Source organism: Cervus elaphus, chromosome 4, assembly GCF_910594005.1.
Source record: "Cervus elaphus chromosome 4, mCerEla1.1, whole genome shotgun sequence".
In the NCBI taxonomy this organism is placed as follows: Eukaryota; Metazoa; Chordata; class Mammalia; order Artiodactyla; family Cervidae; genus Cervus; species Cervus elaphus.
In genome coordinates this window covers 56,664,936-56,692,889 of record NC_057818.1, presented here as the reverse complement: position 1 = coordinate 56,692,889, position 27,954 = coordinate 56,664,936, and the positions used below count along the sequence as shown (strand labels likewise).

General features: G+C 59.8%; 3 protein-coding genes and 1 long non-coding RNA gene across 13 annotated transcripts in view; 2 read left to right on the top strand and 2 right to left on the bottom strand.

Annotated features, from left to right (window-relative positions):
- Positions 1 to 9,491, top strand: part of IL4I1 (interleukin 4 induced 1) — a 33,678-nt gene extending 24,187 nt beyond the window's left edge. Inside the window, exons 3-10 of one of the 7 annotated variants that reach the window (XM_043899878.1) lie at positions 1,395 to 1,600; positions 4,559 to 4,599; positions 4,698 to 4,936; positions 5,620 to 5,732; positions 6,327 to 6,528; positions 7,562 to 7,630; positions 7,966 to 8,102; positions 8,521 to 9,491. In XM_043899878.1, coding sequence (XP_043755813.1) covers positions 4,587 to 4,599; positions 4,698 to 4,936; positions 5,620 to 5,732; positions 6,327 to 6,528; positions 7,562 to 7,630; positions 7,966 to 8,102; positions 8,521 to 9,475 — 1,728 coding nt within the window. In that variant the 5' untranslated portion in view covers positions 1,395 to 1,600; positions 4,559 to 4,586 and the 3' untranslated portion in view covers positions 9,476 to 9,491. Of the gene's footprint in view, positions 1 to 1,394; positions 1,601 to 3,438; positions 4,600 to 4,697; positions 4,937 to 5,619; positions 5,733 to 6,326; positions 6,529 to 7,561; positions 7,631 to 7,965; positions 8,103 to 8,520 lie in introns of those variants that run through there. The other 6 variants (XM_043899881.1, XM_043899879.1, XM_043899877.1 and 3 more) reach the window with 6 other exon arrangements.
- Positions 180 to 8,095, bottom strand: LOC122692358. Its single transcript, XR_006340632.1, has 2 exons — positions 7,972 to 8,095; positions 180 to 907 (listed from the first exon to the last, which is right to left on the bottom strand). It is a non-coding gene; the product is annotated as an uncharacterized LOC122692358 (long non-coding RNA).
- A 268-nt stretch (positions 9,492 to 9,759) lies between the features above and the next one.
- On the bottom strand, positions 9,760 to 19,103 carry TBC1D17 (TBC1 domain family member 17). The gene is made up of 17 exons (XM_043899867.1): positions 18,937 to 19,103; positions 18,397 to 18,495; positions 18,115 to 18,189; positions 16,675 to 16,798; positions 15,711 to 15,918; positions 15,146 to 15,257; positions 14,894 to 15,052; positions 14,423 to 14,551; positions 14,228 to 14,331; positions 13,690 to 13,784; positions 13,175 to 13,291; positions 12,977 to 13,077; positions 12,794 to 12,893; positions 11,444 to 11,541; positions 11,178 to 11,294; positions 10,603 to 10,689; positions 9,760 to 10,512 (listed from the first exon to the last, which is right to left on the bottom strand). The coding sequence occupies exons 1-17, from the start codon at positions 18,955 to 18,957 to the stop codon at positions 10,300 to 10,302; spliced, it is 1,959 nt and encodes a 652-aa protein (XP_043755802.1). The 5' UTR covers positions 18,958 to 19,103; the 3' UTR covers positions 9,760 to 10,299.
- A 194-nt stretch (positions 19,104 to 19,297) lies between these two features.
- Positions 19,298 to 27,707, top strand: AKT1S1 (AKT1 substrate 1). Of its 4 annotated transcripts, none has more exons than XM_043899872.1 (5): positions 19,298 to 19,433; positions 23,535 to 23,920; positions 24,953 to 25,030; positions 25,125 to 25,294; positions 26,687 to 27,707. In XM_043899872.1, the coding sequence occupies exons 2-5, from the start codon at positions 23,542 to 23,544 to the stop codon at positions 26,828 to 26,830; spliced, it is 771 nt and encodes a 256-aa protein (XP_043755807.1). In that variant the 5' UTR covers positions 19,298 to 19,433; positions 23,535 to 23,541; the 3' UTR covers positions 26,831 to 27,707. The 4 variants fall into 4 exon arrangements, with proteins under 4 accessions (XP_043755807.1, XP_043755806.1, XP_043755809.1 ...); XM_043899871.1 differs by lacking the exon at positions 19,298 to 19,433 and adding an exon at positions 19,881 to 20,085; XM_043899874.1 differs by lacking the exon at positions 19,298 to 19,433 and adding an exon at positions 20,071 to 20,154.
- Positions 27,708 to 27,954: the final 247 nt, after the last annotated feature.

The window sequence follows — 27,954 nt, the reverse complement described above, 5'->3', positions numbered from 1 at the left end:
ACTGTGGATGATTTCAAGCCACCAGAAGTCGGAGAACACAAATTTGGGAAATGGACGCACACTGTGTAGATAAAACCAGTTTACCTGGAGAGTATATATGTAATAGTAAAAGGTAATCAAATACTTAAGGGGTGGATGGGTTTTGAGTTTTACCCTTGTTTTTAATAAGACTCATGGTAAATGTTTTCATCTTTTAATAATGGTTCACAAACCAAAACCGCAAAAAGGTCTGCAAATTAAATGGCTCTTGTGAAAAGGTGTGAGCCGGCTCCGGCACACCACCGCTCCTGAGGTCTTCAGTCAACCTCGAAATTGCCTGGGTGCTTTCAAAGTCTGCCCTCCTGCGACTTCCTCAGTGGTCCGGTGGTTAAGACTCTGCTTCTGCTGCAGGAGCCACAGGTTCAATCCCTGGTCAGGGAAGTTACACTGCTGCACGGCGCAGCCAAAAAAAGCCCAAGTCTTCCTTCAGACCAGCGGCTCTGCAGAACGTCCCAGGCACGAGTGGCCTCACCCTCACAAGTCAGGTCCGCTCATGGACACCGCCCAGACCTAACTGTCCCGAGCTGCCCCTGCGCCTGTCTGTCCCACAGTCCTCACACACCTCAGCCCTGGTCCCTTTGGACTCCTGCCTCACCTGGGCACTGCCCGCACCTCACCGTAGCCACCATCCTGGTTCAGCCCCATGACGTCCAGAAATGTCCTTGCGGCAGAGATCAGATCTGGTGGGCCGCTCTGCCAGGCTCAGGCCAAGCCTGGGGCCGTGGGGTCTCATCAGATCCCCCCAACTCTCCCAGTTCTAGGAACACAGACCTCAGATCCACTGAGCTGAAAGTGATAATTACTGACAAAGATAGTATCACTCAGATGCAGTGTGGGCTCTTTGTTGATTCAAACCAACTGTGTTGTTCTAAAAAAAAAAAAAAAAGTTTTGAGTCAATTGGGGAAGTATAAGCATTGATTTTATGTCATTTTTAAATGTGATAATGATACTGGAATTTTAGTAAAAATCAAATAGTTCTTATATCTTTCAGAGCAGAGGTTGGCAAACTATGGCCCCACTTCCGGTTTCTGTAAATAAAGTTTTACTGAAACCCAGCCACACCCATTCATTTACATATGACTGCAGGAGGAATGATGGAGTTGAGTAGGCCAGGCAGAGACCACGTGGCCCCCAAAGCTTCAAATGTTTATAGAAAAAGTTTGCCAACCCCTGCCTTACAGAAATACCCTCAAGCATTTACCTCCCAAATAATAGTAATGTTTTAAAGTAATCCAGTGGGGGAGGGAGAGAGTGTAAATGAGATAAGATGGACTAAGAGGTGATAAAGGCACCTGGCTTCATCATCCTAGTCTGTCTGTTTTTATTTATATTTAAAATTTTTCATAACAAAAAGATTTCCAGACAGGAGGGCCTAGGCTCCACAGCCTCCCAGCTGATCCGACCCCACACCAGGACCCTGGCATTGCCAGTCTAACAGGGAAAACAGGACAGAGCCAGAGCCACCCACCCCGGTTTCACCCTCGCCCGATGATGACGTCCGTCCCGGGCTAAGCAGAAAGGCCATGGGCACTGAGAGAGCCCGCCAGAGCCAGCCGTGCAGTGAGTGTCCCCACGGTAGCCCCGGGGTTCTGGAAGCCGGGAAGGAGGGGCGTGGCACCCTAGGGGAAGGGGCTCCTGTCTGCCAGTCAGGCCAGAGTTCAGGGGCCTCAGGTGAGTCTGTCTGCCCTCCACTCTCCATGCCCCTTGCCCATCCAGGTTGGGACCCCTGACTCCCTCCTGGGGCCCTTGGCATCCCCCGGGTAGGCCCTGCCCTCCTCTGAGACATGGTGAAAGTTAAATCCCATGGGCAGAGGAGCCTGGCGGGCTGTAGTCCATGTGGTCTCAGAGTCGGACACAACTGAGCAACTAAAGAACAACTCAGGGTCTTTAACTGACCCAGAGGAAAGAACATATGTGAGGGTCTAGCCCTGTCCCTCGCCCACTTCTGTGGCCGCCATCACTGTTAGCTGTCCTGAGGGGCCGTGGAGGCTCCTGGGGGGCCAGAGCCAGGTCTCTGGCTGCTCCAGAGGTGAGCTAATCCCGTTAGAACTGTCATCGAGGTTCCAGAAGCAAGTCAAATAAGGTAGGTCTTTCTCCCAAAAGACAGTTTTTATCTCAGAGGGTTGACATTGTTTCTTAGAAACACCAAAAGCACCTCCAAATCAGCTGAAGCAACCGGTGCTGGATTTGGTGGGAAGCCTGGTGTGTGTCTTTTGTCTCCTGCTCACAAGCTTTGGAAACCCAAGCCAATCCAACCCCCGTTTTCCTGCCCCTAATTCTTACCCCAAAATCAAGCCTAACACCAATCTCTTTGATATTATCAGGAATGACTCTGGGAGGTCCCGTTTCTACCCAAGCAATCCCCAAATGACTCATACTCTCTTGACCCCAAAGTAACCTCTGCTATCCAGCCTTCCGGCACTTCCCATCCTGCCAGGTGCTCCCGGGACCATATCTGGCTGCTCTTGGGCGTTTCACCCAACATCATCCAAACCCCAGCCCAGTGCTTCCCCCCAGCCTGGGAATGCAGACATCGGTGGGGGTTAAGCCTTGAGGGGCTAAGTGCTCCTGGCATCCAGAGGCCAGTGGTGGTCCTCACATCCTGCAGTGCACGGGAGCACCCCGCAAAGATGGTCCCACCGGCTGGCCCGTCCCCGGCTGGCCCGTCCCCAGTCCACAGCCTGAGCTAATAACTTAAGTGGTTAGGAACACCACCTGGACACGCCCAGACACGCCTGGGGCCCCTTGGCTCTGCTGCCTCCACCCTTTCTGCCTCCGTGTTCTTGCCGCTTCCTTTCCCTGTGGGGCCATCGCTGTGCTGTTTGGCCATAGAGCAGAGGGGCCTTTGGGCAGGGCACGGGGACCTGAGATCAGCCAGACTCCCAGCTCTGCCGTTCCCCACGGGGGCCCCTGGTGCAAATGCCCACCTCCGCCCCGCTGGGACAAGCCAGCTCCCTCCCTCAGAGGGCCTGACTAAGGAAGCCGCTGGGCTCTGTGATGGGAAGGCCTGCCAGCTCTGGGGCCTTGGGCAGGTCCTGGGGCGCTCCCCGGTCCCCTCTCAGTTTCAGATTCCGCCTCTCTCCAGTGCAAAGCTCTGATCACAGACTCGCTCAGACAGGGGAAAGTCCCTCTTGCCTCCAGTCTCTGCTGACTCGCCCTTGGCTTTCTGTGTCTCCGAGGCTCTGTCCAGCTCACTGATTCTGTTTCCTTCTTGGCCACACCTCCCCACCCATCCATTTCAGATGCCTTCTGACTCACTCTGTGCACTCCCCACCCCCCTACCTCCACCAGACCACATCCCTCTTTGATTTACGGTTTGGATTTTCCCATCAGCTGCAAGGACCTGCCGCCCTCTGGCTTTCCTCTTCACCACCACCCCCCCAACCCCACCCCTCCTGTGCTCGCTCCTCCAACCCCAAGAAAAGTCCCCACAATCGCCTCTCCATCCCCGACCCCTTCAAAGGACCCGACTAAAGCCCCAAAGCCGTGAGCCAGGTGGGGGTTCCTTGGAGGCAGGTCAGCCTGTTCTCCCTGCCTGCAGCTCACCTCTCAGGAGAAGAGCACACACAGGCGGCGGTGGCGATGGCCGAAGGCAGGGCAGACAGAAGCGCCCGACGCCCTGGCCTGAGTGAGGCGGCACAGTGGTTCCCAGCGCAGGCGCAGGGAGCACTCCTGGTGCAGGGCTGGGGTTGAGGGGTCCTCACTGAATCCCCCTGGGCTCCCCCATGGCAGCAGTCACTGAGCGGGAAACTGAGGTTCAGAGCGGCCACATGGGATGGGAGGGGAGCCAGCGAGGACCCTCCAGGGCACCAAGATGGCTGACACCAAGGAGGACTCAGGATAGGACTCAGCTGTCCCTGGGAGCACGCTGCCCCAAGGCCAGAAATGCACCCACCCCCGCCCCCACCCCGAGAAGGAGGCAGAGCAGAGGGCAGGCACAAGGGCCAGCTCAGGGGGACCAGGGGCTCGGAGCGGGCCGGGGGCAGCCCCCGCGCTCAGCACGGTTGCCTGAGCATGTACTTGCAGCCGCCCAGCTGCCCCTGAACTATTTGGGGCAAGAGGAAGAAAACAGATTGATGTGCTCTCCCCGCCCCCACCCACTCCAGCCTCGACTAGACTCAGCATCTGACCTGCCACCCAGGAAAGGAGTTTCATTTCCCACAGCTGGGTTTCCCAAAAGGGAGGGGAGGGCGGGGTGCCGCTGGGTTTAAGGCCAGCGAGGGAGACGCGGCAGCAGGCAGACCAGCGGAGGGGCCGGAGGAGAGAGGGGTGCGCCTGGGGAGCCCGAGGTGGCGAGGAGGCTGCGGACAGACGGGGCCCCACAGACCCAGATGGGGGACAGGGAGACAGGGCGGACAGAGGAGAAACAGGGGCAGGACAGGAGCTGGCCAGCCCAGGATTAGGGGACGCACACGGCCCTAGGGGCGAGGGCTGAGGTGGGAGCTGGCAGCCCCCAGCGGGTCAGGCTGGGGGGACGCAGGCTCCTGTGACAGCAGCCTTGCTTCCCCTCTGACCCAGACACATCTCCAACCCAGACACAAGAGTCATGGACCCCTTGGGTAAGTCGGGAGGGGAGGGGGCAGAACCCGCTTTGCTCCACCACCCCCTGTCCACACACCCGCCGACCTGCCCACTGACCCTGTCCTCCTGCCCCCAGCCTGGCGCCTCCTCGCCCTGGTCCCCGTCTTCCTCAGCCTGGTGGCCTCCCTGGACTGGCAGACGGCCCACATCTATGACCCCTTCGAGAAATGCATGCACGACCCTGACTACGAGCAGCTGCTCAAAGTCGTGACCTTGGGCCTCAATCGAACCTTGAAGCCCCGGAGGGTGGTTGTGGTTGGTGCGGGCGTGGCCGGGTTGGTGGCCGCCAAGGTGCTCAGCGATGCTGGACACAAGGTGAGAAGTAATGCTGGAGGTCTACCTCGAGTCTTTGCTGCTGCATCTGGGAGTCCCGGGTGGAGGGACCCAGCCATGTCCCTCCTGAGGGGAGAGGCTGATGGGGGGAGGGGAGGGGGATCTCTGCTTTCCTTGTGGTCTGGGGGTCGGGGGCCTGGAACCCTCTGCAGTAACATGAAACCCAGAGGGATGGTGCATGTCTGTGCTGAGAGACCTTTGACTTCCCTGCCCTGCTCTCATCCTGGAGGGAAGTCCCTGGAAACCTCCACCTAGCTCCTGGGGGGGATTTGTGTTGGTGGAGAGGGAGGGAGAGTCCAGACAGGGGAAGTGCCCCCTGAAATCGCACCACTGTCCCCCTCACTGAATCCAAGAATGAGTATGGGCCGGGTCAATGGCTTCAGTCTGTACAAGGAATCTCCCCACTCCCTGAGCAGGGAAGTCCCTCTGAAATCTGCCCAGCAGCCTTCCTGCTGCAGTCTGGAAACCAACCGTCACACTGTACATGTTCACTGTGATTTTCTGTTCTCCCGCCAAGCCCCTCACCTCCCCATAAAAAAGGGTCCTTCTCTAGTCTCCGTCTGTGCTGCTGTGGGGACGGAAGGCGGGGTGCAGGGGGGCTGCCACAGATTGGAGATGGGGGCCAGTGGGAAGAGCTGAAGGACTTGCTTGCCACCTCTCCCCAGGTCACCATCCTGGAGGCAGACAATAGGATTGGGGGCCGCATCCTCACCTACCGCGACCGGAAGACAGGCTGGATTGGGGAGCTGGGGGCCATGCGCATGCCCAGCTCGCACAGGTGAGGTCAGGCCTGGCAACCAGGCAGGTGCGGGGCCACCCCAGCCCCCGCCCCCTGCCCATCCCAACCCCCCACCCCCGCCCAGGCCCGAGCCCAGACTCAGCTGGATGCTCGGCTCCATCACCAACCCGGACCCCAAACTTGCTGCCCTGGTCAAGTCAGGCCTAGACTCCACCCCCAACTCTGTCCTCCCAGCCTCCCGCCTCCAGCCCCACCACTGCACCCCTGAAGCGCTCAGGCCACCGTGTCCAGCCCTTCCAGACCCCCAGCTCTGTCCTCCCCGACCCTCGTCCTTTCCCCACCCCCAGCTCCCACCCCCATCCAGCCCGTTCTGTCGCTATTCCACTTCATCCCCAGTGAAAGTGAGCCCCGAACTCCCACTCCAAACCCAAACCCTCCGCCTTCCAGCCTTGTTCTCATTTCAGTCTCTGGTCCCTGGCACCGAAGACCCCCAATCTAGCCCTGCCCAGGCTCATGCCCATCCCCAAACCCCATATCCAGCTGCCTCACCTACCCCCTACCCTTCTCCAAGCCCCGCTGAAGAGAGGGCTCCCCGCCCCCGCCCGACCCTCACGGGCACCTCCACCCCCTCAGGATCCTCCACGAGCTCTGCAAGAGCCTGGGCCTCAACCTGACCAAATTCACCCAGTATGACGAGAACACGTGGACAGAGGTGAACGAGGTGAAGCTGCGTAACTACGTGGTGGAGAAAATGCCCGAGAAGCTAGGCTACAAGCTGAACCCCAAGGAGAAGGGCCGCTCTCCCGAAGAAATCTACCAGATGGCTCTCAACAGGGTAGGCGTGTCCGCGAGCCCTGCAGCCCTGGTCCCCTGCCCTGTCCTCCTTAGCCACACGCCTCCTCCTGACCTGGCTGCCGTTTTCCTGTTCCCTCTGGTCTCCCGTCACTGGCTCTTCCGTCTTTAGGCTCCCCTTAAATACTGCTGATCCCCATCTCCCATCCCCTTCTCAGTGGCCTGGACCACCTCAAGGGTGGGCACTTAGTGGAGGCCTTTTCTGTGCCCTGGCACTGCCCAGTTTAGGGAGTCCAGGAAAACATGAGGGGAAGGGTGAGTGTGAGTGAAGGGACACCTCCTTCGGGGAGTTCCCTGGCCACCTGGGAGAAGCCAGGTGGACAAAGGAGAGGGCTGAAATCAGAGGAGGCAGGAGGCTTCCGGGACAGGAACAGAGCAGTGAACGATGGCCACTCAGGTGCCCAGCAGAGATGATATGGGGGAGCAGGAGCAGGGGCGTGGAGGTGGGGGGACCAGAGGGTGGCCTGGGCACAGGACACTGCCCTGTAGGCCGGAGCTGCCCTAAGGGATGGTGACCAAGGGCCTGGCAGCCGCCTTGAACACCAGGCTGAGGGCTGGAACTCTGGCTGCAGGTGCTGGGGAGCCACAGAAAGGCTGGGGCAGGGGAGGTGCCAAGAATAACTCCCCGTGGGCAGTCGTGCCCTGTCACGGCTGATGGGTGCAGCAGGAGGGACTCGGCTTCCATCTGGATGCACAGCGATCCAGATGACAAGTAATTACTGGGCACCAGAAGGACACAGGGCCAACTGAGACCGCACCATCCCTGCCTGTGAGGAGCGCGGGAGCTGGACAGGCAGGCAGAATAACACCCAACCAGGGCTGTGTGACGCTGTAACTCGGAAAGACTTCCCAGGGGGAGACACTGAGTTGCAGTGGAGGGCAGAGCTGAGGGCACAGCATGGGCAACGTCCTGGCTTGAATGAGAGCAGTAAACGGGCGGCCGTGGGCAAGAGAAGTGGGCAGGGCCTCCCTGGTCCTGTCCCCACAGCTCAGCACCGTCTGCTTGTCCCACACAGGCCATCAAAGATCTCCGGACACTGGGCTGCAAGAAGGCAATGATGAAGTTTGAAAGGCACACGCTCCTGGTGAGTAGGGGCCTCCGTGTCGCTATCTGAGCGGGAGTCGGACAAGGAGGGTGCTCCTGGGGCTTAGGCGCCGGCGGAGTCAGAAGGCAGGAACCGGGGATGCCGGGCTTGGGCTTGCCACCACCTCCTTTCCTTACGAGGCTGGACACGCCCCTCTCTGGGCTTTGGATTCCCTCATCTGTCACAAGAGGGGGGACCGTATCGTCAAGGTCCAGGGAACCGACACTAAACCGAGAGATTCCGCGGGGAGCAGCCCCCCGCCCCCGCCCGGGAATAGGGACGGAGCCGGCCGGCCTGGCCTGCCTGGGCCCTGACCCGGGCCGCACCGTCCCCAGGAATACCTCCTCGGGGAGGGGAACCTGAGCCAGCCGGCCGTGCGGCTCCTGGGAGACGTGATGTCCAAGGACGGCTTCTTCTATCTCAGCTTCGCCGAGGCCCTGCGGGCCCACAGCTGCCTCAGCGACCGGCTCCGGTGAGAAGGCGGGGCGGATCGGGGCGGCCACAAGTGGGCGGGGCCGATGGGAGGGCGGGGCCCGTAGAGGGGGCGGAGTTGACGAGAGGGCGGGGTCCGTAGAGGGGCGGAGCCGGGTGGGGGCGGGGAGACATGCTAGGTCCCGCCTGCACTCTCCCCGCGTCCCGGGTCTTCTGAAGGAAGGAAGGCTCCCGGAGAGGGGCGTGGTACAGAGGGGCCGAGATGGCGTGTCCGGGTCACACCGCTCTACCTCCCGGCCTCGAGGGACGTCGGGGACGGGTGAGGGCGGCGGTGGACGAGGGGGCAGGGAATTAGAGGGAACCAGCAGGTGAGACCTGGAGCGGGGAGCGCCCCGGGATGGGGGCCGCTGGGGAGGGGCGGGGCCCGAGAGTCCGTCTTGCTCGCGCCCCGCCCGTAGGTACAGCCGCATCGTGGGCGGCTGGGACCTGCTGCCGCGCGCGCTGCTGAGCTCGCTGTCGGGGCCGGTGCTGCTGCACGCGCCCGTCGTGGCGATTAAGCAGGGCACGCACGAGGTGAGGGTGCACATCAAGTCCTCGCGCCGGACCCGGAACCTGAAGTCCATGACGGCCGACGTGGTGCTGCTGACTGTGAGCGGGCCGGCGCTGCAGCGCATCACCTTCACGCCGCCGCTGACGCGCAAGCGGCAGGAGGCGGTACGAGGGCTGCACTATGTGCCGGCCACCAAGGTGTTCCTGAGCTTCCGCCGGCCCTTCTGGCACGACGAACACATCGAGGGTGGCCACTCGAGCACCGACCGCCCGTCGCGGGTGATCTTTTACCCGGCGCCGGGCGACGGCGCGCTGCTGCTCGCCTCGTACACGTGGTCGGACTCGGCGGCCCCGTTCGCCGGCCGGAGCCTGGCAGAATCGCTGCGCTTGGCGCTCGACGACGTGGCGGCGCTGCACGGGCCCATCGTATACCGACTCTGGGACGGCACCGGTATCGTCAAGCGCTGGGCGGAGGACCCGCACAGCCAGGGCGGCTTCGTGGTGCAGCCGCCGACGCTCTTTCAAACCGGCAAGGACGAGGGGCGGGAGTACGACTGGTCGGTGCCCTATGGCCGCATCTACTTCGCCGGCGAGCACACGGCCTATCCGCACGGTTGGGTGGAGACGGCCGTCAAGTCGGCTCTGCGGGCCGCGGTCTTGATCAACAGTCGGATCTCCGGCTCTGGCTCTAGCAGCCGCCAGAAGGAGCCCCGGATCATCAAGATGGGGCATGGGCACCTGGCGCCCGCCCACCACCGCCACCACCACCACCGGTGCCCCTTCGAAAGTGGGCAGGGCACCCACTCTCCAGCCTTACATGCGGTAACCGCCGCGCACTCGACCTCAAAGAAGAGCCAATATTAAAGTACTTTTGGAATCAGCCGTGTGGTCCCGCCCCCTCCCTGGCTCAACCGTTTCCCCATTTCGCAGGGAGGAGAACCGTGAACCTCCGCGGTAGAAGGCGCTGCACCTGTCCGGGAGCCCCGGAAGCGGTCCTCCTCCTTCCTGCGCCGTGGGGCTCCACTTGGGGTAGTAGGAGGTACAGGATGGACACCGCTTTGCACCACTGGTAAATGGTGGTAATCATAGTGCCCATCACGGTTGTAAATGACACCAATGGATCATTATGCAAGTAACAAAAAGCCCAGTTGACAGTGGGTGAAACACGAGTTTATTTTTCTCATAAGAAGCTGGTAGACAGGGCCCGAGCGAGCAGCTCCGCAGGCCCTCCCATTGAGTTAGGTCCGGGATGTACCCCAGCTCATCTACTACGTGGTGGCTGCACACCAGTACCCCATCCTCGCTCCTCCAAAAGCCCCAAACTCAGGCAGGTAAGGGAGCGCTGCCTCCACAAGCCCCCACCAGTCACCCACCCCCAAGGGGCTGCCTCTTACACCTCATCTGCCAGATCAGGGTCACAACGGTCAGACATCGACTCTGCAGAACGGTCTGGGGAGACCATGAGCCTCCACCACCCGCCTCCCCATCCAGGGCCAAGGCAGCGTGGTGGCCTTCCTCCCCCAACCTCTCAAGGCCACCTGGACAGGAAAGTGTCAGTTTCAAGAGAAGGGAGGAGTGGGTGGAGGGCCCTGCCCCTCTGCTCCTGTGTCCCCAGCTCTGGCAGGGGCGGGGGCGGGAGCTGGATAAAGTGTCTAGTCCTGTGGGGCTGCTGCGGTAGCCCAGCACGGTTAGGAGTCGACGCCTTCCTCGTCATCGTCCTCTTCAGGCAGGATCTCCAGGCTGCTGTCGGGCTGCGTGGCCGTGGCTGTGTCCGCGGAGGGGAGCGGAGCCGGTGGGGCCCGGGTGGGCGACAGCGGCAGTGGGGAGGCAGGGGGCGAGGGGCTTTGGGGCTCTGCAGGCGGCGCCAAGCCTAGGACCTCCTGCACGTTGTGGGGTAGCTCCTGGAGGGTTGGGGGGTGGGGGGTAGGGAGCATCAAGTCAGAGGTTTCCTGGAGGTTTGGGGGTGGTATCGGGAGGGGTCAGGGACTCACCCGGCAGGCAGTCAGCTGCCGGTAGAGGGCCTCGGCCCGCGTCAGCACGTCCTCCACACTCAGCTTCATGGTCAGCTCGTTGATGTGCTGCAGGGCGGGGGGCAGGTGGGGTGGGGGTGTGGGGGGTGAGGTCAGGCCCACCTGCCAGCCAGCACTCAACCACCACCGCCCCAGGGCCTACTCTGCTTCTTGCTGGGGACCCAGTGGAAGACACAAGGGGCTGGCCCTCTTAGGGTTCACAGTGGAGCCCTGGCATCAGGAGAGGTCATGCTCTCAGGCTGCTTGCCAGGCACAGCATACAAGGAGGGGAAGGGCCCGCCCCACACTAATGCCCTGGGGGAGGGGTGGGGGCCCACTCCTGCAGGGGCCAAAAGCTCTCTGCGGGAGCCAGGGGTAAGACGGGGTAGGAGACGCACAGAGGCGTCCCCCAGCCGCTGTGCTCACAGCTTAGCTGACCACACTTTCAACAATCCTATTCTGAGGACCCACCACCCAAAGGGGCTGTGGCACAGGGGCGATGCCCACCTCCACGGAGCTCACACCCTGATGGGCCTGCGGGGGAGCCAGGGGCTCACCTTGAGGATCTCATTGGAGCCGAAGCCGGAAAGCATGAGGGTGTCCCGCTCCATGTCGAGGATGGCGCAGGCCACCAGCAGGTGCAGATTGGGGCCGGGGAGCCCTGTCCACAGCACCTGGCGTGCCCGAGGGAGGGATCACGGGCAAAGCCTCCGCCCCAGGCCCCACCCAGGTCGGCCCCATGCCCTGCCCACCTCCCACCAACCTCCCCGCCCGCCCACCAGTCTCTCTGCCTCAGTTCTCCCCCTCAACCCAGCTGGCGCACCTCCCACAGTCGGAGGACATCTGGGAAGGGGAATTCCCTCTTGAACCAGATGAGCAGCCACCGGAAGCAGAAGCAGAGAGAACCAGAGTCCTGGGAGTCTGGAGCGGGAGACAGTGGTGGGAGGGGCAATGCCATCTATCAACCCCAACCCCGCTCTAATTCACAGGGCACCCGACGTTCGGACTGGACTCTAAGAAGTCACGCTGGTGGTAAGAACCTGCACCAGGCTTGCAAGTGGATGGAGAGCTCGTGGGGGTGGAGGGTGGGGTTGGGAAGGAGGTGGGGGGAGCTGCCCAGGTCCGAGGGAGCCTTTCCTATCCTGCCTTCCAGGCTCCAGACGCGAGGAGCCACCCCTGGTCTCCACTCTCATGAGGAAGGGAGGCAGTAAAACCAGTCCATTCAGAGGAAGAACAATAATCTGGTCAACACCCAAAGCTGGTGGGGAGGGGTGTGAGGAACCGGGCCCTGGTGTACACTGCTAGCAAAAATGTAAGTTGGCAGAGCTTTCCAGGAAAGCAGTGATGGGGATGAATGTTTCAAAAAATGTACAAATATGTGTGGATATAAATCATTTCTTGGAATTTAAAGACATTATCCACAAATACAGATTTATCATGGTGAAAAACTACAAACCACCTAAATGTCCAGCGGGTCAGGCTAACTCTACTCTTGTACATCCTTAAACTGAACAGAACACCATGTAGTCGATAAAAACTGACGGTTTAGAAAACTTCCAAGTGACACAGAGAGGCAGCTAACATTCAAGTATCCCTGAAAGGGGCATGTGCTTTCAAAGCCTTAGTTTTCTCTTCAGTGAATTGAGACCAGCTACGTCTCTCCTTCCCAGCATGACCCTGAATTTCTGTGAAGAAATGTCCACCAATCAACTAGCTTATTTATCATCATCTGCATTCAAAAGAACAGTTCTAGCAACAGCAATTTCAACTTCCTTTCCCTGAATTTCCTGCATTTTTTACATTGAACAAGTAATGCAGTCAAATTTTACAGCCAAAATGTAGCTGTCCCACTCCCAAGAGCCCAAAGAACCAGTTTCCAATCCCTGGCTCAGGAGCGAGTGGAGCTAAGAGCTAGGTGCAGCTGGGAGTTGCGAGGACCACAGCCAGGTCCTCCTCTGAGAAGTGTGACTGACGGGCACGAAGGAGCCACCTGATTGTGCAGCGGGGACGGGGGTGCCCACATCTGCATTTATTGAGGTTTTGCTCCAAACTGCAATCCTGCTTTTACACATCACTTCTGGGTTCTGGGGGGTTGTTTCTCGTTTGGACCACATCCACACGTTTGGATGTCATCTCTGGCCCTACCATCCCTGGCCCCACCCGCCACACGTACCCAGGAAGTCGCAGAGCGGCGGGTCCAGCACCCTGAGGAGCAGCAGGAGTTGCCCGAGCTGCCGCTTCATGGTCTCCTGACTCTCCTCGAAGTTCCCGTGCTGTGGGCAGAGGGCCTCGTGAAGAGCCAGAGCCCCCGGGGCCTGTGAGGGGGCTTGCCTCCCACCCCCGCCCTAAGCCTCACCACGCGCTCCATGAAGCCGCAGAAACACCAGAAGGCGTCCACCTCGTTCTGGATGACGTAGAGGATCGGGGACAGAAGGTCACTCATGCCCTGGACGTAGCCTGGGGGGGACACGGGGTCAGGGCCGCGCCCAGGCCAGCAGTGCCCCCCGGCCCCCTGGAGGGCCGGCCCCCAGCCCCTCCCCGGACTGCCTCGCACCGAGATCGAAGTGGTACATGCAGTAGGTCAGGAGGATGTCGTTCAGCAGGCCCAGCCCTGGGTTCTCGGGGCCCTCGTAGAACTTGTTGGTCCTATCAGTGCGGCTCACGTCCCGCTCTGCGGGGACAGGGGACAAAGTGAAGGTGTGAAAGGACCAGGGTCCCATCCCTGCCGGCCGCCAGCACGCCTAGGCAGCTGTGGGCCCTCCAGAGACCGCTGGGCTGCTTCCACAGGAGGTGCTGCGCTTCACACTCACGGGCTGGCCACGCCCTCCCAGCTGCAGACAGTCACCAAACCAGCGACAGATGGGGACACAGCAGCCCAGGGAGATCACATCACTTACCAAGATATCTCAGTGAATAGAGGGCAGATTTCAACCCAGGGAGCCTGGAGCGTCCCCCCACGCCTCACCTCACCATCCTGGCCACTCACCCCTGCTCGCCCCTATCTTGCTCCCCCTCACCCCTAGAGGATCTCATTTCTGGCCTGGCAGCCCCATCCCCACCCCCACCCACCGATGAGGCTGCGGTATCCATGTAGCAGTGAGTTCCTCCGTTCCTGCTCAGGGCTCACAGATTTCCACTGCAGCTTCATGCGGAAGTACTCGTCCCTGACGGGGAAAGGGGAGCAGTAAGGACACCCTGCTGCTTCGCCCCGCGGGGCTCAGCCCAGCTCACCAACACACTTCCCCTCCGCGGCATCTCTCGGGATACACAACACCCTTGTGGGCTTTTGCTCACAGTCTGTTAGCCCCAGTGGACAGACAGCCCCAGGGGCAGGGGCCAGGACACACAGCAGAGGCACAAGATAAGCCAGGAGAGGTGGCCGCACAGCGGGGAAGAAGCCTGCTGCGCATCCGTGGTATCGCATGGCCCAGGGATGAAAACAGCATCAGATATGGGCCCACTGCCTCCATCCCCCTGTGTGCGGGCTGATGTCCCTGATCACTGCGATCAAGGGATATACTATTGATCAAAAGCCTCCAGTGGACTTGGGCGGCTGGGGCAGCAAGGGCTGAGCCCAGCAGGGCAGGGGCCACGCCTTCTCACTCACGTTTTCTTGCGCACATGGGCCTTGTGCTCCTCCGTCGAGCCCTCCCAGCTCAGGTATCCCAGGAGGAACTTCCAGGCCTCACGCCGCAGGCTAGGGCTCAGACCCTGGGGGGCAGAGGCGGAGGGCAGCTCAGAGGGGCCTCCCCTTGGCTGCCCGCTGCCCTGCCCCGGCCTGCCCCCCCACCTGGCTCCTCACCCCTGAGAAGATGCGGGCTTTCAGCTCTGGGACCCGCTGCAGGCGGCCCTCGGGGCCTACGTGGCCGGTCCATTCCTCCTCTGCGACGGGAGGCGCCCGCTCCACGGCCGGCCGCGGCCCCAGCTCCACCTGGGGGATATGAGGCGAGGCGGGTGAGCCCAGGGCCTCAGCTGCCCGGCAGACCCCAGCCCCCTCCAAGGCATCTCAGAGCCTTTCTTAGCTGGACGGACAAACAGAACATGTAGGGCTGGAAGCATTTTCTTTCGTGACTCGGTGACAAGGTTACCGCCCCCCCTCCCCCCCCCCCCGCCCCCATTAAAAACAGGCACGAGGCGCACAGGCTACAAGCACCTTCCGCACAGTCCGTCAAGCAGCCCGGTGAGGGCGGTGCTGTTAGGATGCGAGCCTGGGGCAACGCGGCCCCATGCCCAAGGTGGCTGCGAGAGCAGCGGCATCCACGCTGACACTCACACAGGAGATGACCTCGAACCCGGGCTCGGGCTCGTCGTCTGGGGCCGGGGGCAGGTCAGCGGAGGCCCCCTCCAGGTGAGGCTGCAGGGCTCCCCGGAAGAAGTTGGTCACACGGGAGAAGCTGCTGAAGGTGGTGGAGTAGGGGTCCTGGAGGAAGCGCTGGGGACGGGGTGGAGGGGTGGTCACAGCCCAGCCGCCGGCACGGTCCGCCCCGCACTGTCCCTGCCCGCTGGCTTGGCCCCGTGGACTCACAGACACCACATTGGAGCTGTCCTGGTCGAAGAGCTGGAGGTGGTGGAAGGAGCTGGAGAGCGCTGACGAGTCGTGGGGGAACACGAGATAGAGGCGGGAGTCCTGCGGGGAGCTGCGGGGGCGCAGGGGGGCGTGTGGGCGACCCCAGCCAGCGTCCTGACTGCCCGTGGGGAATCTCCAGCCCAGGCCTGAGACCACGACTGCACCCCAGGGGCGGCCCAGGGCCCAGGGCTGGCCAACGAGGCCCTCTCACCACCCGGCCGGGGTGACCGACTCGGGCACAGGCCGTGGAGGGACAGCCCCCAGGAAACTGCTGGGGTGTGGGCTAGAGGTGCTTTCTGACCCCCGGGCCCCACAGAAGGTGATACAAACTCAGAGAGAAAGCAGACCAACTCTTTCCATGATCTGGGGCCCAGGTCCTGCCCGATGCCAAACTACCCTTTATCCCGGGGTTATACGCGCCACGCCACTCGATTCTCTTTTTTTTTCTGCGCTGAAAATCAGTCTAGGTTGTATTTCCTTCTCAGTTCTGAGGGGTCAGGCTGCGGCCCGGGAGCAGGCTCACCTGGCCAGGAGCAGGTAGCGGCTGAGGACGCGGAGCAGGGCGCGGGTGCCCCCGCGGTGGAAGTGCAGGGCGGGCAGGGAGCCACCGGCCTGCGTGACCAGCACCAGGTACGCCCAGCTGAGGCCCGGCTTGGAACGGCGGATGGACCTGAGCTCCCCCAGACTCACCGAGAAGGCCCAGGAGCCCCGGGGGGAGCTGGGCTCCGCACCTGGGGGGGACGGGGAGCGGGGAGGGGCTCAGGCATCTCCTAAGGCGCCTCCCCCCACCCCATCCCCGCCCCAGTCAGCCCAGGCCCTCCAGGAAAGGACTAAGGAAAACAAGGGGAGCCCGGAGCAGACACGTGCCTGCTCCAAAATCTCCCCAGGCTCCCCTCAACCCCTCCGGTCTGTTCCCTGCACCCTGTCTGTCTCACCTCCCACCCTGTCTTCTCTCTGGACCCCACACTCGAGCCACAGCAAAAGGCTGTGGTTTCCCAGTGCCCCACACCTCTGGCCTTGCCCCGGCTGCCCTGCCTGCGGGGAGAGAAACCGCTCACGTGCCCCCCAGAGCCGGGCTCTGGCAACACCTCTTCCTGGAACGCTTCTCCATCTCCTGGAGGTTAGATACCTCCTCTGGTGCCCCCAGCCCCACCGTGTGACTCCAGGATGGCCTGAACTGCCCTGTCCCCCTGCGACTATTGCCCCACAGTCTGGAAGACTCCAGGGGCAGGACTTACATGAGGGTGCCCACAATCAGGGAGCCTGGGGTAGGGGTCGACCAGACTGCATATCCTGGAGACGCTGGCCATGCTGGACGTGGGCTGGCGACCACCCTGCACCCCCACCCACTCTCCGGGAATGGAGGCCAGTGTGGGTGGCCATCTTGACCGTGGGCAGCAAAGCCCACGGAGCCATGACCACTGAGGATAAGTCATGTCTCTCTGCCTGCCCACCCACCCCCAGGGCCAGGAACCACCTCGGTCTACCTCTCGGGGACTCCGAATGGCGGGGCCGTGGCCGCACCGTGCTGATGACGGCCCAGTCAGGTTCATAGCCGGGATCAAAGGTCGGTTCCTCCTCAGAGGTGCAGGAGTCACCCCCGCTGGTGTCCTTGGGGGAAGGCAGGAAAAGAGACTAAGGGCTCATGGATTCCAGATCTGAGCCTCGAGGCCACCCTGGGAGGTAGCCCCACTGAACAAAAAGAAACTGAGGCAGAAAGAGGGCACCGTACTTGCCCTCAGGGTCACCCAGCTCAGGAAATTCTTGATTAAAAGGCACCAACAGGAGTGAACATCCTATTCAGGCGAGCCTCTGGGTGCCATGAAGGGAAGGCTGAGGAACAGCACAGACAGCTGCCCACAAGCTGCCAAACTAGCCCCTGGTTAGTTTCTGCCCTCTGTTTTGTCACCTGAAGAATTTTATACTTTTGCCAACGTTTACACAGAACAGTGATAATTAGTAGTGCTGTCAAATGCTTGCAGCTGTCCGTCTCACGGGCATACATTAGGATGGATTATAGCTCACTGAACTCTACTGGCTGAGCGGAGACAGGCACCTAGTTCTGGCCAAAGGGCTGGATGTATCATTTCCAAGACGGACCATTTAACTGCCAGGACAAGACTTCTAGAGACTTCTTTCTACCACTAGAAATGGAGACCTTTGGAATGGTGGCTGCTTTAGCAGCATACTTCCTTGAGTAATCATGATGAGTAGAACTCTTTTGCCCACCTGAGATACACATGGAAAGTGAACAAAAACAGTTAAAAACGCTGGAGTTCCAGCAACCCTTTTGGACCACAAGGATATGGTGAGGATAAATGCCATGTGTGGAGGATTACGAAGCAAAGATGGAAGGAAGCTGAGTCACTGATACCATATGAACCTATATTGCTGCATTCTGGGCTTGGAAGAAAAAGAGAAATGAGCTGCTATCTTCCCTAGGCCATTAGCATTCCTGTTTCATTTATGAACACCCAAATGCAACTCCTAACCAATACAGGAGGCTTCTGGGAAATCTCTTGCTTTTCCTGATGAGAAGGATAGATGTGACTGGTACCCTGCTGGACCCTTTTCCTTTTTCCATGCTCCTTCAAGTCCTTATGGGCTGAGAGCCCCTGGGACCTGAATCCACAGACTGAGTTATCCTCTTGCACCCTGGCAGGGCTGTCCCAAACAGCAAAGGGGGTGAGGCGGTAGGCGCCATCTCCACGGCCAAAATCCCATGGTGTCTGCTTTCTCTCAGTGAATGGGCCTCTTCAGCCTCATTTCACAAAGAGGAATCCGGCGGGCAGAGAGAACTTAAGTCCCAACCAGGCTTATACATTCCCCAGTGGTAGGTCTGGGATTCTACCCAAGTCCTTCAAATGCTTTCGACTGCTCCGTCCTAGAAAAAAGCAAGTGGAGAAGAGGAAGCCAGGGAAGCCTACCTTCTTGGAAAAGAAGATCTGGGAGGAATCTCCAGCCTCCTCTATAGGAGCCCAGTGCAGGAGGACATCATTGTCCTGTGGGAAAGAAAGAGGGGTTGGAGAGGCTACCCTCCAAACTCCCCAAACCCTATTTCCAAACTTCTTCCCAGTTCTGAACTCTCAGCCTTAGAAAGCCACCTCTTCTTCCTAAGATCCCATCGCTGACCCCCACACTGTACTCCTACAGGTGCCGCCCTCCATCCCGCTCTGGGCCTGCCCGAGCCCTGCTCTCTCCAGGCCCACCTTCTCCACAACACGGATGACGCCGGCGATGAGGGAGTCCGGGTCTTGGTGCTTCTTGGCACTGGTGTGCAGGTACACGCCTCCTTTCTCAAACACCACCTGGAAACAGGAATCATTAAGGGGCGGGGCCCAAAGGGGGCGGGGCCCCAAAGAGAGCCAATGGGAACAGACTGAGGGGAGAAGCTATGCACCAGGGGGCGGGACCCCGAGGTACCTTTACCTAGGGGACGGGGTCGGCGAGGTGAAGCCAGAATACCGACCAGGTTTCTCTGGGACCCTGGAAGACGGGGAAGGGCAAAAGTGCATTCCAAAGAGGGCGGGGCCCAGAAGAGCGCCTCAGCAGCCCAAGGGGCGGAGCTAAATATGAGTCTCCCTAGGAAGTGGAAGGAAGGAGTGATAGCGCGTTTATTAAGGGAATGGTGTGCTTGTCAAGGATGTGCCGGGCTCCCAGAATCCCTGCAAGGCCTGAGAAAGAAGTAGGTCACCGGAGGGGGAAGTTTCGCATCGACAGAAGAGAAAGAATGCGTCTCTGGTACTTACCCTGTAACCGGCTCCCTCCATAGCCGCGGCCGAGGCCACACTGCCCCGGCCCCCTCCTTTTCCGGGTCAGCGTGCTGTCACATCCGGATTGGACACTCCCTGCAAGCCCAGACAGTGGTAGCGTCCCTATCTGTTCTAGAACAGGAGTGGGTGTAACCATTTTCCAGAATGGGGTGGTTGAGCATGAACCACGAGGTTTTGAGTCACATGCCACAGACGCTAGAGGCGGAGCGACCAGTGCGCAGGCGCAGTAGTACATTCCTCACCACGAAGTAAACAAGGGGGCGGATCCAAGAGCTCCACCCCCCTCGATCAAGCGGACTCCGAGAGGCCTAGTCCTTCCTCCATATTGCATGCTGGCATCGAAGCCAAAAGGATGCCATTTTGCTCGAGGGCACGGCCAAGGCCGGCGAGCTGAGGCCATGTTAATGCGGGGCAGTCCCATCTCTCTGCGGGGCGCGAAAGCAGGGTCCTGGAAGAAACGGATAAAAGAAAAGGTGAGAGGAGCTGTGCATCACAAGAGGCCCTGAAGGACTCGGGTTAAAGGGATGAAACCGTCAGTTTCCCCGGGAACGAAGCAGTCCCAGACGAATTCCTAAGTCACCATCGAAAGTGGTCTCAGCCGCCATATTGAAACTGGGCAAACTGAAGCAAGAGAGGCTGCCATATCGGCTCTTTGCCAGTCTTGGTGCTGAAGGGGGATAGGCTGGGGAACCTATGTATATGTTATGGACAAATGATGTCTGGCTGGTTGCCATGTCATTAATGGACATTGCTTTCCACTAGTTCTGTGGAAGAGGTTATTAGTGTATGAGGGACGGTAGCTCGCTTGAGTTAGTGTACTGTAGTCCTGAGTGTGCATGTAGCATTTTCCCCATATTTTGGGGCGACAAGTCGAAATCTGGGTTTGTGTCTAAGAAAGTTGAAGCCTTTCTTTCACCATCTTTCTTATGGACACCCTGCCGTCGCCAATGCCCCACTAGGATCCGGCGAAGCACCTTTGCCGCCATGTTGGTCTCCGGCGTCTGGGGTTAGGGAGGCGGAGTGTGCAAAGTGGAGGCGGGCCAAAGATGCGGAAGTGACGTAAGGTACCGCCATGTCTTTTGAGGGCGGTGACGGTGCCGGGCCGGCCATGCTGGCTACGGGCACGTGAGTGGAGGCGGCGTTGTGAACCGCGGTGTGGGGAGGATTTGGCCGTCCGGAGGAGAGGGGCACTGGGTGGGCGAGCCGCTCGTGGGAAGGGTATAGCCTGCGTTGATCAGAGGGCAGAGATCGCTCAGTGACCTCACGCTGAGCGCTGGAAAGGTGTCGGCCGCGGGAACCGTCGTGTCTGACTCTAGGCAAAGCTTGGACAGCCTTATCCTCCGGTCTTCAGACCCACTAGGATTCTTGACTTAGGCGTGGACCATGTCCACAGGGTCGGGGGGTTACTCGGTGAGGCCGCGGGGCGCCCCTCACCCGTCCAAAGGCGGGACTTCCGGTCCTGGCCCCCACCTGGGCGGGATTTCCTGTGTGCTTCCTAGCGAAGTGGGTCTTTACCTGAGCCCCCGGACCAAGTAGCGAGTTCTGTGAGCGGTAGAGAACGACCCCAGATATTCACCTGCCCCCGGCCACAGGGTGTATCCCCGAGTTCCTCCCACCTTGGAGCGGGGAAGGGGTTTAATTCCAGTTTGACAGGTGGTTGGGGGGACTTCGCTGGCATGCTAGCCTCCCTCATTCCTTGGGGGACTTTTCCTCTTTCTTCATCTCTTCCTGGAGTCCCTTTCCTAACCTCACCCCCCACCTCATTCTAAAAAGTCAGTTGCCTTACCTGTCCCTTCCTCCTGTGGGGGACAGGTCTCACCTCCCTCTTTCCCTAATCTTCAGTTCAGTTCAGTCGCTCAATCGTGTCTGACTCTTCCCTAATCTTAAATACCTCTATTTGGCGGGAGAGGGGGTCTTCCGTCTATCAGCTCCGTGGAAGATAACAGGACTTCTGGAACCTGAAGGGGTGGGAGACTCTCCTGGGGGGGGGGGGCGGGGCGTACTTGGCTTGGCTACTCTCCTTTGAGGTAACCAATGCCAGAGACACCCCCCTGCCCCCAAGACTCCCAAGCCTTGGCAGAGAGGTCTGCGTAAGTCGCTCTCCTCCTCATCTTTGAGGTATGAGTGGGGCTCTCATGACCAGCTCATTCCCACTTGACTCTTTCCAGGTATTCCCAGGCTCTCGGAGTTTGATCTGCTCTCAGATCTCCTCTAGGAGAGGAGCCATATCTTGATATCCCAAGGAGGAGCCCCCTGGCCTGGCATTACCAGGCTGTGCAACCTTGAGCCACTCACTCTCCTGCCCTGAGCCTCAGTTTTCTCCATCAAGTGGGACCCAAGGAGTGGCTGTGAGACCCTGGGTACCTCCCAGTTCGGTTGGGCTTTGGAGTCTGTCAAGCAGACCACAGTTTCACCTCACTTCTGCCCTTTCTAGCTGTGTTCCTTCTGGCCAGTGCCTTAAACCTCTGAGCCTCGCTTTTCCCTTCTGGACTAGGAAGCCATAAATCTTTCCTCATAAGATAGGCAGTGTGGCATTTAGGATTAAGAACACGTTCTGGATCCAGGATGACTGATCCAGGTCCCAGCCCTCCATCTTGGTCAAGACATTGACCCTGGTCAATGAGTCTCCCCAGGCCTCAGTTTGCAGTTGTGAAGTGGGATGATCGTAGCTCCGCCCTCATAGGGGTGGTGAGAGGGTGGGATGAGACTGGGTTACACCCGGGCCCCTGCCCGGGAGGTGTGGTGTAAACTTGCTCCAGGGCCTGTCAGGACTGGCAGTGGTTGTGCTCTCACTGCATGTGGCTGCCAGCAGGGGCTTTGTACTCCGTGAGCTTTGACTGTCTTGTTTGTGAGGTAAGAGCTCCCACCTTGGTAGGTAGGTAGGAGGGGTCATGACCGGTGCAGAGTCCCTGCACGGAGCAAGTGCTCAGCAAACTCTGGCCTCTCTCATCCTGAGTCACAAAGAGGATGTGAATTGAAATCTAACTTGTATGACCCTGGAGGGCTAGATCACAGCCCAGCTCGAATCCCTCTGATGAGGAGGAGCCTGCTGCCTCTTTGGGGAGGCTCCTTCGCGGCCCAGCAGCCCTAGCTCAACCACTGGTTTACAGGGAGAAGACAGTGAGGCACAGAGAAGGCCACTCAGTGGCCCAAGGTCACACAGCAATCAGGGTGGGAAGTCAGGCTCCGGGTCCCTTGTTCTCTCCCCTTGTAAGGAGATGCATCCAAGCAGGTCATCTACTTAGGGTGAACCTGTCCTGGGGACACAGATCCCTGACCTCGGGTGGCTCATAGTCTGATGGAGGAGGCAGCCAGAGATACAGCTGTCACAAGCTCGTGTGACAAGAGCTGTAATGGAGGTAGCCAAGGGCATTGTGGGTCTAGGGGAGGCGTCTGATCCATCTTGAGGGATCAAGGGAGACTTTCAGAGGACCTGCTGGAAGTGGAAGGACGTTGTGGGCAGAGCCCAGGTGCAGAAAGCAGCCGGCATCCCATTTTCTGCTCCACTCCAGCTCTCTGAGACCTGCCCTGTGCCAGGCAAGGCTGGTGTTGTCTCAGAGGTGAATCCGACAGGCCTGCCCTCGAGGGCCTCCCACACTGGTTGGGGAAATGAATGTGGATCCATCCAAGCAGTGCTCCCAGAGGGATCTGGGCTAGAATGGGGATCATTCAGACATTGCGGGAGCCCGTGGATGGGGAGGAGACGCCCTGAGCTCGGGGTGGGTGCAGGAGTGACAAGTACACGGAGACAAGTGGTCCAGGTCGGGGGTGGGGGGCGGTTCACCTTGACTGAAGGCCTTGGGCCTCAGGAGTCTGGAAGTATGTGAGGCCGGGGTGGGCCTTCCGGTACTGGGCTGAGGGCCTGTGACCTTGTCCAGGGGATGCTGGAGCAGGGTCAGCTCTGGGGGTAAAAGGACCCCCTCACACACACACAGCCCGGGGCCTGGGTGCCTACTGGACTGGAGGCTGGGACCACGGTGCAGGGCAGCATAGTCGGTCAGAAGTGTGATCTGAGCCATGTGTATAACTTCACGTTTTCTAAGAGCCACATTAAAAAGGTAGAAAGAAAACAGATGAGATTCACTTTTACCCTCTTATTTTATTTAGCCAGCATAAATAAACGTCGTCATTACAACATTTAATCAAGCTTAGATTGCTCATGAGATATTTTACATCCTACCTTTTTATGCTAAGTAATCCTTGACAGTCCGGTGTGGATTTCACCCTCTCGGCACGTCTCATTTTGGATCAGTTACATCTCAAGTGCTCCCTAGTCACGTGTGGCTGATGGCTTCTATACTGGCCAGGGCAGGGCTAAGAGGAGAGTTGGGGGCTGAGGGGACAGGGTGAGGATGGGGCAGGGGGCCCAGGACAGGGCCTGGAGGTCTGGATGGAGCGGAGTCCTGCAGAAACGGAGGGCGGGGGTCGGTTGAGGGGGGGAGATGAGGAACTCAGCTGGGATCAGGTGACGAGCAGGGCCGGGCGTGGAGTCCAGGGCCTGGTGAACACGTGGGGCTGGGTGGACAGTGAAATCCGCTGGGCCTCAGCCTCCTCTGTCCTGCTCTGCCCCGCAGGGCGCGGATGGCGTCGGGGCGGCCCGAGGAGCTGTGGGAGGCCGTGGTGGGGGCCGCCGAGCGCTTCCGGGCCCGGACGGGCACGGAGCTGGTGCTGCTGACGGCCGCGCCACCCCCGCCACCCCGCCCGGGCCCCTGTGCCTACGCGGCCCATGGCCGAGGGGCCTTGGCCGAGGCCGCCCGCCGCTGCCTCCACGACATCGCCCTGGCCCACCGGGCGGCCGCCGCAGCCCGCCCCCCTGTGCCCCCGCCAGCACCGCAGCCGCCCAGCCCCGCGCGAAGCCCACCCCGGCCTGCCCTTGCCAGAGAGGAAGACGACGAGGACGAGGATGAACACACAGAGACGGAGACCTCTGGGGAGCGACAGGGCATCAGCGATAATGGAGGTGAGGCGGCAGGGGCCGGGTGGCTCTTGGTCAGTCGCCTCCTCGGTGGGCTTTCCCGGAGGGGTGCGGCTTGCTTGTCCTGTGGGCTGGCCTGTGACTCACGCTGTGACCTTGAGCAAGTTGTTTCTCCTCCCTGAGCCTCGGTTTCCTTTCATCATTTCCTGGGACCAGCTCTGCTGGGAGGTGCTGGGCACAGAGAAAGCCCACTCCGGGCCTTTTCTCTAGGTACTGCGGGTCTGGCCAAGGAATTAAGAGTCCTGACATGAAGCAGTGCCCTGTAGAGGACGTGGGGCGGGCGGGGAGGGAACCTTCTGAGCCGGGAGCATGAGTAGGACAGGACTGGTTTGCAAACTTGGGGTGCCTGATGCCTGTGAGAGCAGACACAGAAGTTAAAGAGGGTCAGGGGTACAAGCAACAGCGGAGGGAGCAACTGGCTGCAGTGGGGGAAACAAGAGCTTGGATGCTTCCCAGAGACTGGACTGTAACATTAGGGTTTTGAAGAATGAGTAGGAGTTCTCCAGTGGTGGGTGGGTGGAGGGCTCAACTCAGTAGTTACTTACTTGTTACTGTTACTACCAGTGGCTGACTTTCTCACTGTTGCTGGACAAACCCATGGGGTTAGGGGCTCAGACTGTGAAGCCAGGTGACCTAGGTTCAGATCCTTATTAGCGGTGAGACTAAGGGCAAGTAAGTTAATCTCTCTGCACCATTGGGTCCTGGTTGTCAAACAGGGATCATAAGCATCTCGTCTTTCTCTCAGCCTGTATTTTGAGTCAGTTCATCCCAAATTAATCTTACAGATTTTGTGTTCATCCAACCAGTTGTTTTCACCCAGGGAGATGCCAGATAGACAGAAACTAGATTTATTTCTGCCGAAGGCCAGCCAGACAACCAGGGGAAAGGAGTGCAAGGCCCGAGGCTTGCAGGGGCCTGGCCAGTGCAGGGGACAGGGAGGCGGTGGCAGTGGCCGCAGTCCAGAGCGCTCAGAGCGCAGCAGGCACTGAGTGGCCGGGCCTCTGACGCCACCCACAGGACTCTTTGTGATGGACGAGGACACCACACTGCAGGACCTTCCCCCCTTCTGTGAGTCAGACCCAGAGAGCACGGACGGTGAGTATTGCAGACTCTCCCCGTCCCCGGAGTGGGGGTGAGGGGAGCTGGGCTCAAGGCAGGGACAGAGGCTGGAGTCCACACTCTCTCCCAGATGGCAGCCTGAGCGAGGAGACGCCCACTGGCCCCCCAGCTTACTCGGTGCCCCCGGCCTCAGCCCTGCCCACGCAGCAGTATGCCAAGTCCCTGCCTGTGTCCGTGCCCGTCTGGGCCTTCAAGGAGAAGAGGACAGAAGCTCGGTCGTCCGATGAGGAGAACGGGCCGGTGAGGGGCAAGTGGGGGAGGCGGGGAGGAGGGTGTGGGGAAGGGCTCAGAGGCATCTCCTCCGGGATGCCCTCAGACATGGATGCCACGTTTCCCAGGATTGATCTGCCCCTCCTCCTCGCCAGGCTGGTTCTTGGGCCAGAGCCTTGCAGTTTTTAACTAGATCGTAGCCTCTATGGGGTCACACAGAGTTGGACACGACTGATGGGACTTAGCAGCAGCAGCAGCCTTGTAGAGGGAGACCGGCCTCTCCTTTCCACAAACAGCGCTGTTAGCAGAATACCTGATCTGGACAGGGCGCAGGCGTTTTGGTGTCCCCTCCAAATGGGGAATCTGAGGCTCAGCAGGGTCAGATTGCTTTCTGCCCCCACCCCTCATATTTCTGGCCCCTCTTGGAATCTGTGCCCCCTCCCTTGTCGTCTGTTCCTCCCACACCATCCTACATAGGTTCCTGGGCTGGCCTGGGTGGGTCCTCATTACCCATCACTAAAGCTCTGAAGCAGAAGGGAAACTGAGGCACTGAGGGTACATGTGACTTCCTGAGACTCAGCTGGAATTGGAACCCTGCTTCCTTTTGGAAAACAGCTCTGGGGGGAGGAGGCCTGGGTCCTGTGGTTTCCCCCTCCCTGTGACACTCAGCGTCCTCCTTTACAGACTGGCAGGGTTCACTGGCTGCTGCCGTCCTTGTTTGGTGGTGGAAACATAATTAACTGAACCTCTGAGGCCTGAGTGCTGGGTCCTGGGCTGGCCTCCGAGAGGGCCTGAGTCCGGCTTCCGTCTGTGGCCTCTCTCATTCCGCTGGGCGTCAGGCCCAGCCAAGGGTGACAGGGTCCCTAAACCTGGGTGCCGAGGCTGCAGGTAGAGTGAGGACCCCTCCCAACAGGGAGGGGCTCCTTTCTCTACAGCCCTGGCAACTTGGTCGTTCAGCTCTCTTTAGCAGTCACTGTGGTGATTAGCCCACGCCCTGCTATCTGCCCCATTTTTCAGAGGGGAGACAGAAACCTAGGGAGATAAAATCCCTGTTGACAGCTAGTGGCTGGCAGAAGCCTGATTAGAACATGACTGAGTCCCAAACCCGGTCCTCAGACGTGAGACTCTGGGTGCACACAGCCTCGATGGTCAGCACCCAGGCAGCACTTCCACTCTGGAAGGACCGCGGTGAGACAGGTTGCTGTGCGTGCACAAAGGACCAGGCTGAAAATGCGGGGAGAAGAGGGGCAGGAAGGCTTCCTGGAGGAGGTGGTGCCTTGAGTTGGGTAGCAGAGCCCTAAATGGAGCAGGACAGGATGAAGGGCCTGCCAGGCCGTAGGCGTCGCAGGGGCAAAGTGCTGGGAGAGGATCTGGAGCCCTGGGGCGCAGGCTCTGATCCCATCCGTGTCGCCGTTCCCGCAGCCCTCCTCGCCGGACCTGGACCGTATCGCGGCGAGCATGCGCGCACTGGTGCTGCGGGAGGCCGAGGACACTCAGGTCTTCGGGGACCTGCCGCGGCCACGGCTCAACACCAGCGACTTCCAGAAGCTGAAGCAGAAATACTGAGGCCCAAGGAGCTTCCCGGCCCGGCGTCCGTCCCACCCATACACTACACCCCTGTCCCGCCCCCGGGGCCCGCCAATCCGAGTCAGATCCGGGACCGGCCTCCCACGCCCCGGGCCACCAGGATTGACCAGTCCCTGCAGATTCCCGCCACCCTTCCAGCCCACGGGAACTCCCGCGCCGCCGAGCGGGGCCTATCCAATTTCCGGATTGGGTCTGTCTGCTCTCTGCCCAGCGACAGATTGCTTTTTAGTAAGGAATTGGCTCGCTCCGCGACCGGGGCGTGGCTAATTCGCCAGGCGTTGGCTCCATTCCCGAAAGAGTCAAGCTCCAGAATTGGGTAATCGTTCTCCACTTCAGCATAGCGAATGGACAGCTCCTTCATTTGATTGACTTGAACACTGTAAAGGGCTTGACCAATCTCCCGAGAGACTCATCCACCCTTCTTGAGTTCCCCCATTTGATTGGCTCTAGCCTCCTGGGGGCGTAGCCGACTCCTCCTGTACCCAGGATTGGCCTGTGGCGTTACATTTACGTTCTTTACACTACTGGGGCTGGCGTTGATTTTCGCCGAAGTCCCGACAATTGTCCCTCTGGTCCCCTCAGGGATGGCCTGATCCGGTTCTTGCGTCTGACACCCTCTCATTGGTTACATCCCACAACTGCCTGCCAAGCAAACCCGTCCTTGCATCCAGGACGTTACCAGCTCCCGCCCCTCTCCCCCCACCCCCACAGGTGCCTTAAAGGGCCCTCGTCCACCCAAGGTGGGGGGCAGGGGGCCTCACTCTCCGGCCCTGGTTTGGGGGAGAGAGTCGGGGGTGGGGATCGGGAGTTGGGAGGGGCGCTCTGAGATTAAAGAGTTTTACCTCTGACAAATGAATATGAAGTGTGTTCTGGGTATTCATTCAACATTTTTCGAAGCCAAATGAGCAGGTCTCATTGCTTCTCAATGCAAAGTTGGGAATTGGATTCGTCCCCACTTTACAAACAAGAAAAGGTAGATACACAGGGTGGAAGAAAGGATTCCATTCCTGTGTAATCGTGGAATCCCAATCTTCAGGGCTGTAAGTTTCGGAATTATAACAGTTTTGAGTCGGTCTCCTGAGCCCACATAGTGCCCAGGAAAA